Below are 21,796 nucleotides of genomic sequence, written 5' to 3'. Positions count from 1 at the left end.
TCCTCAAAAGGTTCTACAGCTGCAACATCAAGAGCATCCTGACTGGTTGCATCACTGCCTGGTACGGCAATTGCTCGGCCTCCGGCCGCAAGGCACTACAGAGGGTAGTGCGTACAGCCCAGTACATCACTGGGGCTAAGCTACACCAGGCGGTGTCAGAGGAAGGCCCTAAAAGTTGTCAAAGACCCCAGCCACTCCAGTCATAGACTGTTCTCTCTACTACCGCCTGGCAAGCGGTACCAGAGTGCCAAGTCTAGGACAAAAAGGCTTCTCAACAGTTTTTACCCCCAAGCGATAAGACTCCTGAACAGGTAATCAAATGGCTACCCGGACTATCTGCATTGTGTGCCCCCCCAACCCCTCTTTTCCGCTGCTGCTACTCTCTGTTTATCATATATGCATAGTCACTTTAACTATACATTCATGTACATACTACCTCAATTGGGCCGACCAACCAGTGCCCCCGCACATTGGCTAACCGGGCTATCTGCATTGTGTCCCATCCCCCGCCAACCCCTCTTTTACGCTACTGCTACTCTCAGTTCACATATATGCATAGTCACTTTAACCATATCTACATGTACATAGTACCTCAATCAGCCCGACTAACCGGTGCCTGTATGTAGCCTCGCTACTGTATATAGCCTCGCAACTGTTATTTTCACTGTCTTTTTACTGTTGTTTTTATTTATTTACTTACCTATTGTTCACCAAATACCTTTTTTGCACTGTTGGTTAGACCCTGTAAGTAAGTATTTCACTGTAAGGTCTACGCTTGTTGTATTCGGCGCACGTGACAAACTTTGATTTGATTTGATTCCTGGGTAGCTTATCAGTGATAGACATAAGCTGTAGACCACGCTATCTACCAAGAGAGTTCACATCTATATTATTTGTAGCTGTCTATTTACCACCACAAACCGATGCTGGCACTAAGACAGTACTCAACAAGCTGTATAAGGCCATAAGCAAACAAGAAAATGCTCATCCAGAAGCGGGGCTCCTAGTGGCCAGTGACTTTAATGCAGGCAAACTTACATTTGTTTTTCCTCATTTCTACCAGCATGTCACATGTGCAACCAGAGGAAAAAATTCTAGACCACCTTTACTCCACACACAGCTCTCCCTCGCACCCTACATTTTGCAAATCTGACCATAATTATATCCTACTGATTCCTGCTTAAAAGCAAAAATTAAAGCAGGAAGTACCAGTATCTTGCTCAATACGGAAGTGGTCAGATGACGCGGATGCTACGCTACAGGACTGTTTTGCTAGCACAGTCTGGAATATGTTCTGGGATTCATCCAATGGCATTAACTTCTTTGGGATAAACCCCCCTTCTCTCAATTTCCGCCTGAAGACATACCTTAATCTAACTGTCTGTAGCTCAGGCCCAGAAGCAAGGATATGCATATTCTTGGTATCATTTGAAGGAAACACTCTGAAGTTTGTGGAAATGTGAATTGAATGTAGGATAATATAACACAATAGATCTGGTAGAAGAAAATACAAGGAAATAAACATATGTTTTCTGTTTTTTATTGTTGTTGCATCATCTTTCAACTGAACAAGAACAGCCAAACATTCAGATATGATGCTGGGGATAATTTCGATGCAGAACATGAGAGGGCAAAAGTATTTGAGAAAAGTTTCAGACAGATATCTTCAGGAATGAGTGCGCTACATGACATTGAGCATGTAGTCACCCAGGTGTCCCACACAAGTTGCCCAAATGTACCCAAGTGGCCAAATTGGTACAGTGATACATTTTGATGTAAATAACTATATACAAAATACTAAAATGCTATTCTAACACCCCCCCCCCCCCAAAAAAATACAAATAATTAAAAAATAACGAAAATTTTTTAAAAAAATTAAATAACAAGGGTAACTATTTACACACATTCAATGTATAATGTACAATATTGTGAAGACCCTCAGTCCTCTACACAATATTGTGCTGCTGATGACATGCCCCATAGCAGTCTCTTTCTGCTGTAAAGCAGAAGGTTACTGAACAAGTGGTGCAGGTGATGGGGCATTTCCTGTGACAAAGTGCACACCGACGCCTCCCTACTGTGCCCTTTTTGGCCTGAGGCACATTCAGGCCTGCAGAGATGAATTTGGGCAGGTGAACACCACTGGTTGAAGCAGTAGAAGGGACAGAGGTAGAGGGGACAGAAGGTGATGCAGTGGACTTGCTGTAGCAAGCAAGCTCCTGGATGAGCAGCTCTCTGAAGGCTAGCTGTGAGATGGGGGGGCTGTCCACAGCTCTTAGCCATTTTCTTCTGGAGGATGAAGGCATTCACCACAGCAATGTCGATGAAATGATAGAAAAATGTATTGTACCATTTCATTGTCTTGTGGAGAACATTGTAGTAACCTATCAGCGCATCTGACAGGTCCACACCTCCCACGCCCTTGTTGTAATCCTTTATAGCTGCAGGAATGGGGACATGTATGGTGGTCCATGCCCCAGTTGCATCCTTCACACGCCTGACGACGTGATCGCCACTGAAGGACTTGTGGATGGTGTTGCACATGACCACCTCTCTGGTATCCATCCACTTCACAAAGAGCAGGCCATCTTGGCGAATCCATCTCATGGTATCCCGCTCAGCCCGCTTAGGCATGTCATTCACCTTGGTTTTCGGAAAGCCCACTCTGTTGGTCCGAATGGTGCCACAAGCCCACACATCCAGCTTCCTCAAGTCTGTGAACAGGGTAGGGCTTGTGTAGAAGTTGTCCACAAAAAGTTTGAAGCCCTTCCCAGCAGTTGAAAATCTAATAACTCCATAACGGAATCATAACTGAGTCCCTTACCGGTCGCAAAACTGCTCTTCCCCTCATAAACAAAAAAATTGCACGTGTATGCACATGCAGAATCAGCCAAAGCAAACAGTTTGTAACCCCATTTAGTTGGTTTGTTACGCATGTATTGTTTTAGGCCAATTCTGGCCTTTGAGGCTACCATCCTCTCATCGATGGAAAGGTTCTGGGCGGGCTGAAAATAGGTCTTGCAGGCCTCAACCACACTGTGGTAGAGAGGCTCCACAAAATAAAACCTATCAAACCTTGGTGTGCCTCGCTTCTTCTCGATGTCCTCATCAACTTCTGGGTCACTGATATAAAGCGCCCGTGAGATTGTCAGAAACCTTTTGCATGACATGACAGTGGAGGGGAAAGGCAGTTGATAGAGGGGAGCAGTTTTCCAGTAGTCAGTCTTTCAGGGTTTTCAGCTTCACAAGACCCATGTAAATAACCATTGACAGGTAGCAAAACAGATCTGACATGGAAATGAGCTTCCATCCCTCTTTCTTGCCTGCCTGCTTCTTAGCACCATACTTATTAGTGTTCAACACCAGGGAATCAACAACTGATGAGGTGAAAAACAGCTGAAAAAGTTGAATTGGGCTGTACTTTGAGGTCATGTCCAGCTGAGGTCCTGGTGGCCTTTTCGGTCTAAATGTTGGAGGAAGTGGCTCGACATCCTCCTCCAGCACAGAGTGCCAATGACCCTCTTCCTCTCTGTTTGCAGGTTTATCTCTTCCCCACCTCCGCTTCTTTGTCACTGACTTCACTGACTTCACACCTGGCCGGACGGGGGTAGGTGTGGAGCCGGAGACAGCAGGGGTCCGGCTGGATGAACCAGCTTCAGTGGGGGATGGGCACCTTGGCAGTGGGGGCTCCCAGTCAGAATCGGTGGGACTGTGAAATAAAGACAGACACAGACACAGATTATATATAGAGGGAGCCAAATCACTATGGTGCGGTGTTGTTCCATTCTACCCCATTCCATGTTTAGATAAAATAAATGTTAAAATGTTTTAATATATACAGACACACAGACACACAGACACAGATTATATATAGAGGAGGGAACCCAATCACTATGGTGAGGTGTTGTTCCATTCTACCCCATTCCATGTTTAGATAAAATACATGTTAAAAATATCTAATATATACATACATACATACAGAAACACAGGCACAGATTATATATAGAGGAGGGTACCCAATCACATACATATACACACACACACACACACACACACACACACACACACACACACACACACACACACACACACACACACACACACACACACACACACACAGAATGTAGAGCCATATGTACTTTACACATTTCATTACACATTTCATTACTTATTATATATGGCAAATAAAATAAAAACAACTCAAATGAATAATATTTGATATTATTAATTTCAAACAACGGCATGAGAAGTACCTACCGGTCCAACACTGCATCCTCTCCGTACAAAAACATCTCCTCGGTTTGCGAGTCAAAACTGTTGTCACTATCTGACTCATCTTGTAGTAATTCCGTCTCACTTTCTCTATCAATTTCGTCGATAATATCGTGTAGATCTGTATACCTAGACTTTGCCTTTGATTTCCCAGATTTAGTTGCCATAATTCTTCAGATAAAACTGCGGAAAATGCTCTCGAAACAATACTGCTATGTGTAACCAGCGTGGCTGCTTCAGGTAAAATTTTCAATGGCGAATGAGTGTCTTTACACTCGAGTTTCAAGCAAGGGCTAGTCTTCCCGGATATAACCATCACACATTGCCGTTTACCTCAGCTCATTGGCTATCTACCAAGCTAGATTTTAAGACAATCAGTGGTCATTGGGCCGAAATACAGTCAATCAACGAAGCACTGGTCATATCATTGGTGTGCAATGAGGTCATTGTTTGGTGTGTTCAAATCAGTTCCTTTCGGTCAATACGTCCCGCGAAAAGAACCATGAAGTCGGGTTGTGTTACTAACAAACAGAGGATTGCAATGAAACCAACCATGACTAGATAAATGTAAGTTTAGTGTGAGTAATTACATCGAATGTTTCGTCGAAAGTTGAAGGAGACGGAATTCATGACACAAGCCGTTAACAAAATGTTTCATGTTAGGCTAAAAATGGATTTTATCTGGCCAACATCCGGTGAAATTGCAGAGCGACAAATTCAAATGACAGAAATCGTAATATTAAACATTCATGAAAATACAAGTGTCATACATCATTTAAAAGTTTATCGTCTTGTTAATCCAGCCACTTTGTCAGATTTCAAAAAGGCTTTACGGCGAAAGCACCCCATGCGATTATCTGAGGACAGCGCCCTGCACACAAAAGCATTACATACATTTTCCAACCAAGCAGATGTGTCACGAAAGTCAGAAATAGCGATAAAATAAATCACTTACCTTTTGAAGATCTTCATCTGGTTGCAATCACAAGGGTCCCACCTATATAACAAATGGTCCTTTTGTTCGATAAAGTCCTTCTTTATATCCCAAAAAAGTCAGTTTCATTGGCGTGCTAGACTCAGTAATCCACCGGTTTCCCTCGTTCAAAATGCATACAAATGAATCCCGTAGGTTACCAATAAACTTCTTCTAAACAAGTCAAACAACGTTCCTAATCAATCCTCAGGTACCCTATTATGTAAATAAACAATAACATTTAAGACAGAGAATACCAGAGACCATTACCGGAGATAAATAACGAAGTATGCGCACTCACCTGAACGCAGTACAAACACTACAGCCAAAATGGGAGCCGCTTAGAAAACTACAAATTCTAGCAAATTTTTCAAAAAACAAGCCTGAAACTCTTTCTAAAGACTGTTGACATCTAGTGAAAGCCCGAGGAACTGCAATCTGGGAGGACTTCCTTTTATATTCACATTCCCAGCCATTGTAATCAGAGGTGAGAAGAGAAAATTAGAAAAACAAATGTCTGGACAGATTTTCCTCGGGTTTTCACCTGCCATATTAGTTCGGTTATACTCACAGACATTATTTTAACAGTTTTGGAAACCTTAGAGTGTTTTCTATCCAATACTACCAATTACATGCATATCCAAGCTTCTGGGCCTGAGTAACAGGCAGTTTACATTGGGCACCTCATTCATCCAATCTTCCAAATACTGCCCAATAGCCTGAAGAAGTTAATGAATTCCACCCCGTAGCACTCATGTCGGTAGCCATGAAGTTCTTTGAAAGGCTGGTCATGGCTCACATCAACACCATCATGCCAGAAACCCTAGACCCACTCCAAATCGCATTCCGCCCCAACAGATCCACAGATGACGCAATCTCAATCACAGTCCACACTGCCCTTTCCCACCTGGACAAAAGGAACACCTATGTGAGATTACTGTTCATTGACTACAGCGTTCAACACCATAGTGTCCACAAAGCTCATCACTAAGCTAAGGACACTGGGACTAAACACCTCCCTCTGCAACTGGATCCTGGACTTCCTGACGGGCCGCCCCCAGGTGGTAAGGGTAGGCAACAAGAAGACTCTAGTTTCAGCTCCTGGCTGGCTCTGCACTGTATTTGGGGTTCCTGAGTGGCACAGCGGTCTAAGGCACTGCATCTCAGACCCTAGTTTGATTCCAGGCTGTATCACAACCAGCCATGATTGGTAGTCCCATAGGGTGGTGCACAATTGTCCCAATTGGATCCTCAACACTGGGGCCCTTCAGGGGTGCATGCTTAGTCCCCTCCTGTACTCCCTGTTCACTCACGACTGCATGGCCTAGCACAACTCCAACACCATCATTAAGTTTGCTGACGATACAACAGTGGTAGGCCTGATCACCGACAATGATGAGACAGCCTATAGGGAGGAGGTCAGAGACCTGGCAGTGTGGTGCCAGGACAACAAGCTCTCTCTCAATGTGAGCAAGACAAAGGAGCTGATCATGGACTATAGGAAAATAAGGGTGAACAGGCCCTTATTAACATTGATGGGACTGAAGTGGAGCGGGTTGAGATTTTCAAGTTCCTTGGCGTCCACATCACCAACAAACCATCATAGTCCAAACACACCAAGACAGTTGTGAAGAGGGCATGACAACACTTTTTCCCCCTCAAGAGACTTAAAACATTTGGCATAGGTCTCCAGATGCTCAAAAAATTCTACAGCTGGCAACTGCTCGGCATCTGATCGTAAGGCGCTACAGAGGGTAGTGTGTATGGCCCCATTTGTTTTTACATTGCTGCTACTCGCTGTTTATTATCTATGCATAGTCACTTTACAAATTACCTCGAACTACCTGTACCCCCACACATTGACTTGGTACTGGTACCCCCTGTATATAGCCTCGTTATTGTTATGTACATTTGTGTTACTTTTTGCTTGATTCCATTTTTTTATTTTAGTTTATTTAGTAAATATTTTATTAACTCTATTTCTTGAACTGCTTTGTTGTAAGTAAGCATTTCACGGTAGGGTCTACACCTGTTGTATTCGGCGCATGTGACAAATACATTTGATTTAATATCGAAAAGATCAAGCAAAGCCAGAGAAAAAAATACCATCAGCAGCCCATTATTCATTAATACTTAAGACCTTTCATTTCACTCAATTCAACTCTCAATCCATTTCACTTCAAATGGTAAAACTTGAAATTATTTTAACCTGGTATTTATAGTATTTCACAAAAACAACTAAGGCATTTTACCTGTCAGGTCAACCACTGTTTCCTGGGGGGAATAAAATAAACATTTGAATTGTGAAATGTGACTTTACAAACTACCAACCATTCTTGAACTTGAAATGTTATAAAACAGCTTTAAAAAGTTGAACCAACTCTTGTGTCCTATAATCAGTACTAAGCTACTGCCAAATAGATGTCCGATTATTGAATTTAAATTTAGAAGCAATAGGGCCAAAATGTTTATTTCTTTAGAGTCTAGGACAATGGGTGGGGGGTGTAAACTGATATATGGAATTGTTTTAAGGTGGTCATACTATGGATCATTTAGCTATTTGATTTAGAATTTTAGGGCCCCTTTAGGTATTCCCCAAAATAAATTAAAAAAATTATTAAATATTGATTTTGGCTGCTAAAGCCCATAGAAATGCATTGAATAACACATTCATAAATGGCAAAACTTCTGCGAGCAGGCCTTTCTAATCAACCTTGCCCGGGTATCCTGGAAGGATATTGACCTCATCCCGTCAGTCGTGGATGCCTGGTCGTTCTTTAAAAGTAATTTCCTCACCACCTCACTTAAATAAGCATGCCCATTTAAAAAAAATGTAGAACTAAGAACAGATATAGCCCTTGGTTCACTCTAGACCCGACTGCCCTCGACCAGCACAAAAACATCCTGTGGCGGACTGCAATAGCATCGAATAGTCCCCCCGATATGCAACTGTTCAGGGAAGTCAGGAACCAATACACGCAGTCAGTCAGGAAAGCAAAGGCTAGCTTTTTCAAACAGAAATGTGTATCCTGTAGCTCTAACTCCAAAAGGTTTTGGGACACTGTAAAGTCCATGGAGAACAACAGCACCTCCTCCCAGCTGCCCACTGCACTGAGGCTAGGTAACACTGTCACCACCGATAAATCCACAATAATCGAGAATTTCAATAAGCATTTCTCTACAGCTGGCAATGCTTTCCTCCTGGCTACCCCAACCCCGGCCAACAGCTCCGCAACCCCCGCAGCTACTTGCCCAAGCCTCCCTAGCTTCTTCTTCACCCAAATCCAGATAGCAGATGGTCTGAAAGAACTGCAAAACCTGGACCCGTACAAATCAGCTGGGCTAAACAATTTGGACCCTCTCTTTCTAAAATTATCCGCCGCCATTGTTGCAACCCCTATTACCAGTCTGTTCAACCTCTCTTTCGTTTCGTCCGAGATCCCTAAGGATTGGAAAGCTGCCGCGGTCATCCCCCTCTTCAAAGGGGGTGACACTCTAGACCCAAACTGTTATAGATCTATATCCATCCTGCTCTGTCTCTCTAAAGTCTTCGAAAGCCAAGTTAATAAACAGATCACCGACCATTTCGAATCCCACCGTACCTTCTCCGCTGTGCAATCCGGTTTCCGAGCTGGTCACGGGTGCACCTCAGCCACGCTCAAGGTACTAAACGATATCATAACTGCCATCGATAAAAGATTGTACTGTGCAGCCGTCTTCATCGACCTGGCCAAGGCTTTCTTATCTATCTTTCTTATTCTTTATTCTTATCGGCAGACTCAACAGCCTTGGTTTCTCAAATGACTGCCTCGCCTGGTTCACCAATTACGTCTCTGACAGAGTTCAGTGTGTCAAATCAGAGGGCCTGTTGTCCGGACCTATGGCAGTCTCTATGGGGGTACCACAGGGTTCAATTCTCGGGCCGACTCTTTTCTCTGTATAAATCAACGATGTCGCTCCTGCTGCAGGCGACTCCCTGATCCACATGTACGCAGACGACACCATTCTGTATACATCTGGCCCTTCTTTGGACACTGTGTTAACAAACCTCCAAATGAGCTTCAATGCCATACAACACTCCTTCCGTGGCCTCCAACTGCTCTTAAACGCTAGTAAAACTAAATGCATGCTTTTCAACCGTTCGCTGTCCGCACCCGCCCGCCCGACTAGCATCACTACTCTGGACGGTTCTGACCTAGAATATGTGGACAACTACAAATACCTAGGTGTCTGGCTAGACTGTAAACTCTCCTTCCAGACTCATATTAAACATATCCAATCCTAAATTAAATCTAGAATCGGCTTCCTATTTCGCAGCAAAGCCTAGTTCACTCACGCCGCCTAGTAAAACTGACTATCCTACCGATCCTCGACTTCGGCGATGTAATTTACAAAATAGCCTCCAACACTCTGCTCAGCAAACTGGATGCAGTCTATCACAGTGCCATCTGTTTTGTCACCAAAGCCCCATATACCACCCACCACTGCGACCTGTATGCTCTAATCGGCTGGCCCTCACTACATATAATCGTCGCCAGACCCACTGGCTCCAGGTCATATATAAGTCTTTGCTAGGTAAAGCTCCGCCTTATCTCAACTCACTGGTCACGATAACAACACCCACCCGTAGCAAGCACTCCAGCAGGTATATCTCACTGGTCATCCCCAAAGCCAACACCTTCTTTGGCCGCCTTTCCTTCCAGTTCTCCGCTGCCAATGACTGGAATGTATTGAAAAAATAACTGAAGCTGGAGACTTATATTTCCCTCACTAACTTTAAACATCAGCTATCCAAGCAGCTAACCGATCGCTGCAGCTGTACATCACTCCAGTGTTCATTTGCTAAATTGTAATTACTTGCTACTATGGGCTATTTATTGCCTTACCTCCTCACGCCATTGGCACACACTGTATATAGACTTTCTTTTTTTCTATTGTGTTATTGACTGTATGCTTGTTTATTCCATGTGTAACTCTGTGTTGTTGTTTATGTCGCACTGCTTTGCTTTATCTTGGCCAGGTCGCAGTTGTAAATGAGAACTTGTTCTCAACTAGCCTACCTGGTTAAATAAAGGTGCCATTTAAAAAATAAAATATTTCATATCTCTAAAACACACCTGTGTGTGGAGACAAAAATGTCCCATCTGGCAAGAGTAGCCGATACTGACATTCAGAATGGTTCCCACCCACAGCCTCCCTGCCTGACACGCAGCCTGCAGAATAGAATGGAATGGTTATGTCTCTCTGTCTGTCACTGACCTTAACGTCATAACAATAGGAAAATCCACCCCAGAGCCAGAAGTTCACATCACCTAAGTTCATGAAGTCACTGCAGTGTCTAGCTTGTTGGACTACTTTATGGAGCAGAAAAATGCTTGGCACTGCTTTTAGGGGGAATATTTTTAATTCATGGCACAAAAAAAGTACTTTTGTCATTGACACAAAGTTCAACAAAGGCCCCAATAGATGATGCAAATTAGTACAAAACTTACATGAAAGTGAAGACATCAATTATTTATCTCTATTCCATTAAATATTAAAGTGTGGTGAGACACACTTAGACACCTTGCCTTAAACATAATGATTTAGAACACAGTACACTCCACACACACACCAGCAATCCACTGTATAGGCAAATAATATCCATAACAGTGTTCTTAAGTGTATCCAGTCTAGGCCATCAGGCATCTCTGCCCACTGTGCAGACTAAGAGAGCAGTACACTGATTCACAACGTGTTAACAGGAATACCTTACCCATAGAAGAACAATACACAACAGATACATGAAAGAGACTAATGAAAAGAGACTAATGAAAAGAGAGACAAATGAGAGTCAAATGAAAAGAGAAATGAAAGCGAGACAAATGAAAGTCTTTCAAAAGCACCAAGTCTTACATTCATATCCTCTTCATGTAACCCACTTCTACAGTTTGATTCATTGCAGAGCTGGTGCTCAAGCATACTGTCTCAAACAATCAATATCTTTCAAGAGGACATGTAAGCACCAGAAAGTCAGAATCCAAGTTCCTCATAGAAAGCAAAATTATGTTGCTAATTTTTCTCAAGTCAAAGTACAAGCAATTATCCCACCTTGTATTTTGTGTTTCCGTCACACCTGTTGTGACTTTCTTTTATGCAACAGGACAGTACATTATCGCATAAAAACAGTTTGATGGAAACATGGCTAATGATGCCAATATGTCTCTGGACAACGTACCCAACGACAGTCACCAAAAGATCCTCTCAGAAGTCTGCTGGTCGTATCATCATGGTGGTAGCACGGAGAGAGTAACTAGACCCTTTGAAGTAGTGCCACCTGATCCCATTCAGTTTACCCATGTTCTGACCATGACTGTAGTACATCCCGTTCAGGTTCGATGGTCCACAGGCATCGAACCACCAACCTGAAGGCATAGAGAGAAAGGCAGAGAGAAACAAAGAAAATAGATTTTAGGCTTGATGTTACACTATCAGAGAACTATCAAAGTCATCACTGTGTGACCTCCCTGTAACCTCTGATTATCTCTGGATAGCTTTGTTGCAACGCCAAGTAGTCAACAATTGAACTTGACCAGTACAGAGAAAAAAATGTATGAAATGTATGCACTCACTACTGTAAGTCGCTCTGGATAAGAGCGTCTGCTAAATGACTAAAATGTAAATGTAAAAATGTCAACACTAGAGCAGACTCCAGCACTCCTCTCTTTGGATAGCTTTGCCCCATTCTGACCTCTGACCTTTCATTACAGGTGAGAGCGGAGTATGAGGGCAACTAACAAAACATAAATAGTCTACAACAATCTCTGTGAGCCCAACACGTTTAGACCAGCTACTTGGGGGGGGGAAATGCTGGTCTAGACATTGATAAGAGGATAAAGACGTATGTTTGTTGTGTATTTTCTGATGTACATTCTGGATCTAAATCCTGATGAGATTGTAGATTCTCATTCTTAATAGGAATTTGACTGTCATTTTGATTTATTCTGCTGGCCAGTTCCCTGGACTTCTAAACCAGCCATGGCATGTGTCCATCATTCTGTAAAATGCTGAGGGCTGCCACCTGGCTTCACCAGCTGAGATACCATTCTCTGCTTTGATATGTCAGTAACAATGCTGAATACATACTAACTGGCTCTGGCCTGCTCTGTAGTTCTTCTAGACCGGAAATAAAGTGGGTGAGGGTGACAGGGAGGTCAATGGGTTGAAAATGTTTTACCAAAATGACAAATGCTTCACCTAGCATAGTCTGGGTGGGTGGTTGTTGTTGTCTTATAGCTTCTACTTATCCAATCATTTCAGTTCTACAGGAGTACATACAGAGTGCATGTGTTTAGGGGTTAATGTGGACTTTAACCTCAGACATACCCCCGGTAAGCATGAGAGCACATTTGCAGATGCAGTTGTCGTTGTCCATATCCTCGGTACTGAAGTCTGCTCCGTTGATGACCAGGCTGCTCTGTCTGCCTGCCGTTCCACTGTGACTCTTCAGGAACAGCCTGACACAGTCGCCAGGGAAACACAGAGGGAAATAAAGCAGAAGCACAATGCTAGTGTCCTTTAGCTGCTGCAGAATGCTTTGTTCTTGTTGTCACTGTGTGCACGCTGGAGGACAGAGATTCACCACCACGCTGTTCTTCTAATCAAAATAATATGTACCGCCCCTTGCAACCTGGTCTCAGAGCATTTCATATTATTCTGTACATAAATCCAAGACACTCCATTTAATATTATATGTTTCGTTTCAAATGGTTACATGAGACAGATTGTTACTTAAGGCAAAAATGTACCTCCCCTTGTTCTCACTGTGTGAACGTTTGAGGACATAAATTCACCGCCACACTGTTCTTCTAATCTACTACAAAGAATATGTACCCTTCCAAATAAGTGTCTTTGAAATTCTCGTACGCTATATTAAAACCAATCACACCTGTTGCTTTTATAAAGAAAATCCTGGTTTATGAGGACATTGTCGGTTTCCTCGTTTGTCTCAAGCTGTATGTGTACTTCCTTGTGAACCCTTTGCACTCCCTCCTGCATTGTTTGTCCCTATCTACTGTACTGCATGTCAAGCAGCAGCAGCTCCAACTGTGGTTTATGAGTCAGACATCTTTGAGGTCTTGCCAGAACCAGGTGATGGATAATTCACGGAAGAGAGAGACCCTATTTTTAGTCAGTGGTCTTGTATACTATGTTTATGTTGAATACTGTGTCTATGTTGAATACTGTGTCTATGTTAGACCATTATATATACAGTACAACAGTCACTTTGAGAGGGTTGATTAGTTCAACATATCAGGCCTCACAGCACGAAACCACATTTTCTATGATCTTAACGTATTTAACAAACATTGTTCAATTAATTAATCTATTACACGACTATGAATGACACAGATCATGAAATAAATTACTACATATCACAATTGAACTTGACCTGAACACTGGTGTTCATCAATTATAACGTCTCTATTTATCTGTGGTCCTCTGTGTGGTCATATATCTGACCCATCAAAGTCTCAGGCTGATCATTAATGTGGCTTGGCTGCTATGGTGACCAGGTGTTTGGCTCCTGTACAGTGACTCTGTGTCACATTAAGTACTGTAGTTATGGAAGGCAGCCTGGCTCTCTGAAACCCAGTGTGTCTGAAGAGCTGCAAAGTTGCTTAGGAGCCATGAACAGGGCGACCATGTCTATCGACAACATCTTGCTATCAGATGTGTGTGTATTCTTATGTATTGTTGGATACTACTGCACTGTTGGAGCTAGCAACACCAGCATTTAGCTAGGTATTACTGCACTGTTGGAGCTAGGAACACAAGAATTTAGCTAGGTATTACTGCACTGTTGGAGCTAGGAACACCAGCATTTAGCTAGGTATTACTGCACTGTTGGAGCTAGGAACACCAGCATTTAGCTAGGTATTACTGCACTGTTGGAGCTAGGAACACCAGCATTTAGCTAGGTATTACTGCACTGTTGGAGCTAGGAACACCAGCATTTAGCTAGGTATTACTGCACTGTTGGAGCTAGGAACACCAGCATTTAGCTAGGTATTACTGTACTGTTGGAGCTAGGAACACAAGCATTTAGCTAGGTATTACTGCACTGTTGGAGCTAGGAACACCAGCATTTAGCTAGGTATTACTGCACTGTTGGAGCTAGGAACACAAGCCTTTAGCTAGGTATTACTGTACTGTTGGAGCTAGGAACACAAGCATTTAGCTAGGTATTACTGTACTGTTGGAGCTAGGAACACCAGCATTTAGCTAGGTATTACTGCACTGTTGGAGCTAGGAACACCAGCATTTAGCTAGGTATTACTGCACTGTTGGAGCTAGGAACACCAGCATTTAGCTAGGTATTACTGCACTGTTGGAGCTAGGAACACCAGCATTTAGCTAGGTATTACTGCACTGTTGGAGCTAGGAACACAAGCATTTAGCTAGGTATTACTGCACTGTTGGAGCTAGGAACACAAGCATTTAGCTAGGTATTACTGCACTGTTGGAGTTAGGAACACAAGCATTTAGCTAGGTATTACTGCACTGTTGGAGCTAGGAACACAAGCCTTGTGTACACAACCAGTAACATTTTATTGGATTTGAGCTGTAGGCCCATTTAATGCCACACTCCATAGAATAGCTTTCCTTTTAAAGGCTGTGATCTTCCTCTATAAGCCATGTTTAAAATAATGGTATTTATTTACATACATTCCCAATAATGGATAACACAGTATATACTGACTGCTATGTACTGTAAATTACTTTTCAATTTCCACTGATGGACTCTGTTTACTCTCCCTCTCAATACTACTCAAGAGTTACTCTAATAGGTCTTTGTACATCCTTCCTTCCATCCTTCTTTGTTTAACTGGTTAGTAAAAATGTGAGCCAGGTAAAAAAACAAATGGTACAAGTGTGTTTGTTTGTGTGATCACACGTCCGTGTGTGGGTGAACTAAATCAGATTGAGACAAAGCTTGCTGGTTATCATTCTAGGAAATATATAATTCCCTTTTACGATCTTACATTTTATTTAGTTAGTAATGGCATTGTGAAATGAGGCAGAGCCTCTCTTTCCCTAAGAAGCTGTGTGACAGTAGTTTGTTTTGGACCATCTCCATGACAAGTATTGCAGAATGGCCATGAAATAAGAATCTAGAGACCAAAATTGATTCCATTCCAGAACTCAAAAAGATTGTCCAGTATGTTTTTGAAGAGACAATAAATGAAAAAGTAAGAATTATGATCTGCTGAAGTCCTAGAAGCCTCAATCAGAAGGTTATGGACAAAGAAGTCAAGCAAACTGAAAAATGTATACATTCATTGATTACAAATCATGATTAGAGCCACCAGTGCCTCTCCATCGTTACTGTGATGGAAATACAACACCAAGCACATCATTGTCAGTGATAGAACAAAGTCCAATATCTCATTCCCACTTCATTAAAAATATACTGCAGGTCCTCAAGCAAGTATAGGCAACCACAGTTGAGTAGTTGAGTGACTATTTAAGTAGGAATGTGGGCGTATTTAGTGGAGAATGTCCTATGATCCTAAAAACTGTACTGTAGGTACGATACAATGCGCAGAGATACGACAAAACTTAATTTCCTCCGCTTAGGGTACATACAGATGTAGGATCTTAATTTGAGCCAGTTTGCTAGAGCAGGAAAATAATCCTGCAGCAACAGGAAATCAGAATTATTATGTGGATTTTAATTAATGCACATTTATGTCGGGGTTGAAACATTTTTCTTTAGGGCAAATCAAGTCTGGGTTTTCAAAGTGGAAATGACAAACTTTAGAAGCTTTTTTAAAACTCAAATACACCACAAGTTAGCATTTCCTTCTGTGCAGGAAAATTCTCAGCAACAAAAGAGTGATCAAATTAAGATCCTACATCTGTAGCTGATATCAGCACTCCTACTGTGAGACTCTAAGAATACGGCCCAGAACACATTGCTGGTATCCTACCTGTAATTCTGCTTCTCGCTGCCGATGTAGAAACGGCCATAGTGGGAGAAGGCCTGCTGTCCGTCCCAGTCGGTCACTTCCACCCTCAGGTTGTAGGGCCTCTGACTGGTCAGCAGGAACACAAACTCATTCCCCAGCCAGTGTTCTCCAAACAGACTCCCAAAGCCCTGCAACAACACAACAGCACAGGAACACTTGTAAGCCTTGTCTTCTGTTTTTGTAGTGTAAGGCAGCTTGATGTACAAGTACACCCCTTGGACAGGACACCAGTCTGTCGCAGGGCCTTGTCCCAGCAACACATGGTGCTATAGAAAAATAATGAATGTCATATCTTTTTTTAAAGGAATTCTGTTCTGTGTTTTACTCTTTTTTTAAGAATTCTGTTCTGTGTTTTACTCTTTTTTTTAAGAATTCTGTCCTGTGTTTTACTCTTTTTTTAAAGAATTCTGTTCTGTGTTTTACTCTTTTTTTTAAAGAATTTTGTTCTGTGTTTTACTCTTTTTTTAAAGAATTCTGTTCTGTGTTTTACTCTTTTTTTTAAAGAATTATATTCTGTGTTTTACTCTTTTTGTAAAGAATTATGTTCTGTGTTTTACTCTTTTTTTAAATAACTACGTTCTGTTTTACAATTTTTTGACAGTGGTGAATTGAGGGAGACAGACAGATGAGTAGATAACGATATATTTATTTAACTAGGTAAGTCAGTTAAGAACAAACTCTTATTTTCAATGATGGCCTAGGAGTGGGTTAACTGCCTTGTTCAGGGGCAGAATGACAGATTTTTACCTTGTCAGCTCGGGGATTTGATCCACCAACCTTTCGGTTTCTGGCCCCCCACTCTAACCACTAGGCTACCTGCTGCCCCTATAGAGAGAGAGATATAGATAGAGAGATATAGCTAGCGAGACATAGATAGAGGTAGATAGATGGAGAGAGAGCGATATATAGATAGAGAAATAGAGATAAGAGAGATAGATATAGCCTCCAGTATTTATGCTGCAATAGTTTGTGTCGGGGGGCTAGGATCAGTCTGTTATATCTGGAGTATTTCTCCTGTCTTATCCGGTGTCCTGTGTAAGAATGCTCCCCCTAACTCTCTTTCTCTCTTTTCTCTCTTCTCTCGGAGGACCTGAGCCCTAGGACCATGCCTCAGGACTACCTGGCCTGATGACTCCTTGCTGTCCCCAGTCCACCTGCTGCTGCTCCAGTTTCAACTGTTCTGCCTGCAGCTACTGAACCCTGACTTGTTCACTGGACGTGCTACCTTGTCCTGGACCTGCTGTCTCTAACTCTGAATGATCGGCTATGGAAAGCCAACTGACATTTACTCCTGAGGTGCTGACCTGTTGCACCCTCTACAACCACTGTGATTATTATTATTTGACCCTGCTGGTCATCTATGAACTTTTGAACATCTTGGCCATGTACTGTTATAATCTCCACCCGGCACAGCCAGAAGTGGACTGGCCCCCCTTCATAGCCTGGTTCCTCTCTAGGTTTCTTCCTAGGTTGCTGAGTTTCTAGGGAGTTTTTCCTAGCCACCGTGCTTCTACATCTGCATTGCTTGCTGTTTGGGGTTTTAGGCTGGGTTTCTGTATAGCACTTTGTGACATCGGCTGATGTAGAAAGGGCTTTATAAATACATTTGATTGATTGATAAAGAGATAGAGATTTAGATATAGACAGAGAGAGATATAGAGCGATAGGTTGGATTCTGCAGCACCAGTACTAGACCAGACCGTGGAATTAATCTTTCTTTACCAGAGACATTTTACAATATATCAACATTTGAATGGTGATCTAAGAACACCATGTTTAGACTCAACTTAAACAGTTTCCTCTCTCCTGTCATTTTCTCTCAGAAGTGTTCAATCAGAGGCCATCAGTGTCATTATGAAACACTCCCAAAAGAGGGGTCACCGAGCCAACACATACCCGTTGTATGCCAGCGTCTTTGCCAGGCTATACTCCACACTTCCTTAGCCCCTGACAGGAGGACAGTCCCCTCTCGCTCAGCCCAGAGGCCAAGGCCTTTTTAGCCACGGGGCTCTGTCAAGGCCTAATGGGGCTGGCAGTGGCAACACAGTGGATTCGTCCTAAATGGCCCATATTCATTTTAAAGTACAATACTTTTGACCAGGTCCCATAGGGCACCCTATTTCCCCATAGGGCTCTGGTCAAAAGTAGTGCACTATATAGGGAATACGGTGCCACTTGGGATGCACAAAGTCTGTTTTGTGCTATGCGTTTGTACTTGCTCCTTTTTCTGTTGTAGTTTGACATATACATTCATATGGTGGAATGTTTTGCAATGTAGAGATTCATATTTTCCCAAAAATCTACCAAGTTTCAATACCGGGAATAATTCCTATTTATCTCGAGAGTCCTGGGAAATACTGCAAAAATCAGACGTGCCCTTTTAAAACCAAGATGGTCACTATGCTAAGGTTCTCCCCAAATAAGAGGGGTGCTGTGCCACCTTGTCGGCTTGGCTGCGCCACTATGGAAAGATTTCAGAGCAAATTAAATGTACATTTAGTCATGATAGTTATTCTATCTTTGATCGCCAGCGCATTTCAGAAGTAGCCCCACAGAGCGCACTCTGAGTATAGTGTTGTTTCTTTGTAACGGCAGTCAAACAAAAGTCAAATGACCAAAGTTGCTAAACTTGCTAGATAACCTCCTTCAACGATGACAGAATATCTCCCATATTTGGCTAAATCAAGTTGATGATTATACAGAAAGCAGATTAGCTCATGAATAACAGGGAGAGGAAGTGGAAATAGTTTAAATATCAAGGCATCTTAACGAGGACTGTTTACACTGCTATATATTCCTCTGTCCCGTCCCGTCCCCCCCCGTCCCCATGTCTTTGTGTGGAATTGTTTTGTGTTACGTGTTTTATGTGACGCGCCAGGCTGGTTTTCCATGATCCGTGTTTATTTCACGAAGTATATTTCTTTGGTAAACTATAGCTTTTGTGACTGTTTTCGCGCTTTGCACTTTTGCCATTTTTGCTGGAGGTTTTGACGCAGTTGCGTCCGTCTGTTGTTTGCTCCTGCCTAAATAAAGTGTAAAGTGTGCGCCTGTTCACAACTCTCTGCTCTCCTGCACCTGACTTCGCTACCAGTATGCACACCCGTGACACACACGCTCTTTAATAGGCTATACTGTAGGGTTTCCTGTAGGGTTTATTAACTGTATTCGGGTCGTGTGTGCAGTCCAGCGTGACCGGCAGTGTCAATTATGCGTGCGCTTTGAATTTATGGCGACTTTGTGTCAAATATGCTAGACTAAAGGCTTCCATGTGACAACCTGTTTGGATAATGTCCAATAAATGTTTATGTTAATCTTTTGCTGAGGGATTTCATTAGTGCAGACATTGGGGAATTTTATTGTAATTTCCCGGGTCTTGTCATGTATTTTTGGGGGTAAACGTGAAAAGTGTTACCTGTACAGTCCCGGGATCCTGATTACCCATGTTAATCCCTGGTGCTATGTATTCACCAACATCAGAAGAATGCTGTGAGGATATCCCACCCTGTCCTCCTCACCATCTTGTACTCCTTCCATGTCCTCTGGAAGTCCATGGTTCCGTCTTTTCTCCTCTGAATGACGGACCATCCTCCCCCTGCTGCCTCCATGTTACAGTAAACCTACAGAGAGGGAGAGAGACAGAAAGACAGTGACATGAGTAGCTTACACACTACTCTCACACATGCAGTGCATATCATGACAATAAAGACTGTTTCCTGTAAAAGGAGTGACTCCTGTAGATGAGGCTCCCTGGTCCTTAGTTTTGTGTACCATGGTCAGGCCACAATGACGGAATGTGTCCTAAGCCCAGGGACGTAGCTCAGTGTAACCATGGACACTGACAGCAGCACAGCTGATAATGGACAGCAACACACTGTTGCCAGTCAGCCATCTGCGGCTTGGCAGGACACTACTGAGGAGGAGGACATCTGCTGTGTAGCTGTGCTGAAGAGGCCAGCCAAGAGTATTTCCAGCTCCAGCATATCACCCAGCCAGCCAGCCAGCCAATACCTGACATGTTCCTGGGATATTGTTGTTGAATCTTTTGGCAAGCTGCTTTAGAGTACCGTATATTAATTGCTGCCACTTCACTTGCAAGTTAACTAAAGTAGGTTACAGTCAAAAAAAGTGCAGCCTTTTATTTTTTCATGTCTGTTTTTGCTGTTTCCATGCAGAGGTAAAGCCAGGCCTGCGTATATCATCTAATATATGCCTCTATATTACACATTCTGCTAATAGAATTTACATCTCTTTTCCCCCTCTAATATTTATTGAAGATAATATCAAGTTTTCCGTACCTTTTTGGTCTCCTGTGTGTTGATGTGAATAGTATATACTCCACTGTTGTTGAAGCCAGCTTGAAAGATTTCAGAGCAGTCCCGATACTTTCTCTCCTCATGAGATGAATCGCTCTGCTTAAAGGCAAGGTTGCTGTTTGGGACCACTGTTTAAATAGATAATTAAATGAGAGCAAACACATTATCAGCTAGGCTCCAATTTGAATGCATCCAAAATCCTTTGTAATCAACAGCCCAGAATGGGTCAATTCCTATTAGAACAGGTTCTTATGTAATCGACTCCAGCTCCTGCATCTTCTGCTCCAAGAGCCTGATCAATACAAGTGATTTGAAAATCAGTTGATCAGTCAGTCAGCCAATAAATCAAGACAGAATTGTTCATGGGAAGAAAATCATTCATGTTGATTTGACCTGTTCTTGTCGTGTAGCTTGCTGATCTCTGTAGAATGGTGGAGGAGCTTGGTCTCCAGTTTGTTGGTGGACAGAGAGTTCTCCAGGAGCTGAATCTCCAGCCTGGAGGTCTGATTCAACACCTGTCCATCAGGAAGCTGTTACTATCATTCATATTCACCCAGTCAAGTGTATAGACATCTATATAGGCTAAAAGTGGCACCATGTATTTTAATGTACTTCATAGGCCTATTCATCCAATCAAATGAGGATAATTGCTGAGTAGGCTACATGATTAAATAGTAAGTGTTACTGATATCATAACATGCACTTGAATGTTCTTTGGAGAGGGATATTTGTATATGATTCATACTGCACCTGGATCTCTACGTCTGTCAGTTTCCGTGTGTGCTGGGCAGTCTGGGTCAGGAGGTTGGTGCCTAGATCCAAGATGGCAGCTGTGTGGTTGTGGACAGCACTCTGCTGTAGCTGAGCCATCTCCACATTCAGACTGTCCTTCACATATCTCTCAATCTGACACATAAACACAGAGGTATGAAGGGATGTTTAGGGATTTACCTCTCTCGCCAGACTCAGGGTGTTCTGCACACTCACATTTAATTTCTAGGAATGTTCTCCAACTGGCTTAACATTGAACATGTTCTCACATAGTTCAGAGAACGTTAAGAAACAACTTCCTTCTGTGGGAATTTCAGTACTTCAGCATAACGTTTCCTACAGGTTTCCTCTTGGTTCTATTTAAAGTAATGTTCTCAAATTGTTCCAAGAACGTTAAGAAAACTTTCCATAAAAAACACAAGAAAACTTTTGTAATGTTCAGAGAATGTTATAAA

General features: G+C 42.5%; 1 protein-coding gene across 1 annotated transcript; it reads right to left on the bottom strand.

The window, feature by feature from the left end:
* Positions 1-1,524: 1,524 nt before the first annotated feature.
* On the bottom strand, positions 1,525-21,537 carry LOC106595324 (angiopoietin-1). Its single transcript, XM_082959928.1, is given in 8 exon segments — positions 1,525-3,709; positions 11,463-11,649; positions 12,611-12,741; positions 16,219-16,385; positions 19,773-19,874; positions 20,553-20,862; positions 20,964-21,085; positions 21,321-21,537. Coding segments are annotated over 7 exon segments (1,158 nt in total). The 5' UTR covers positions 21,486-21,537; the 3' UTR covers positions 1,525-3,709; positions 11,463-11,488.
* Between the last annotated feature and the right edge of the window lie 259 nt (positions 21,538-21,796).

Source organism: Salmo salar, chromosome 02 (genome assembly GCF_965601325.2).
Source record: "Salmo salar chromosome 02, fSalSal1, whole genome shotgun sequence".
In the NCBI taxonomy this organism is placed as follows: domain Eukaryota; kingdom Metazoa; phylum Chordata; class Actinopteri; order Salmoniformes; family Salmonidae; genus Salmo; species Salmo salar.
Note: the sequence above shows the minus strand (reverse complement) of the source record. Positions and strands in the feature narration are given on the sequence as shown.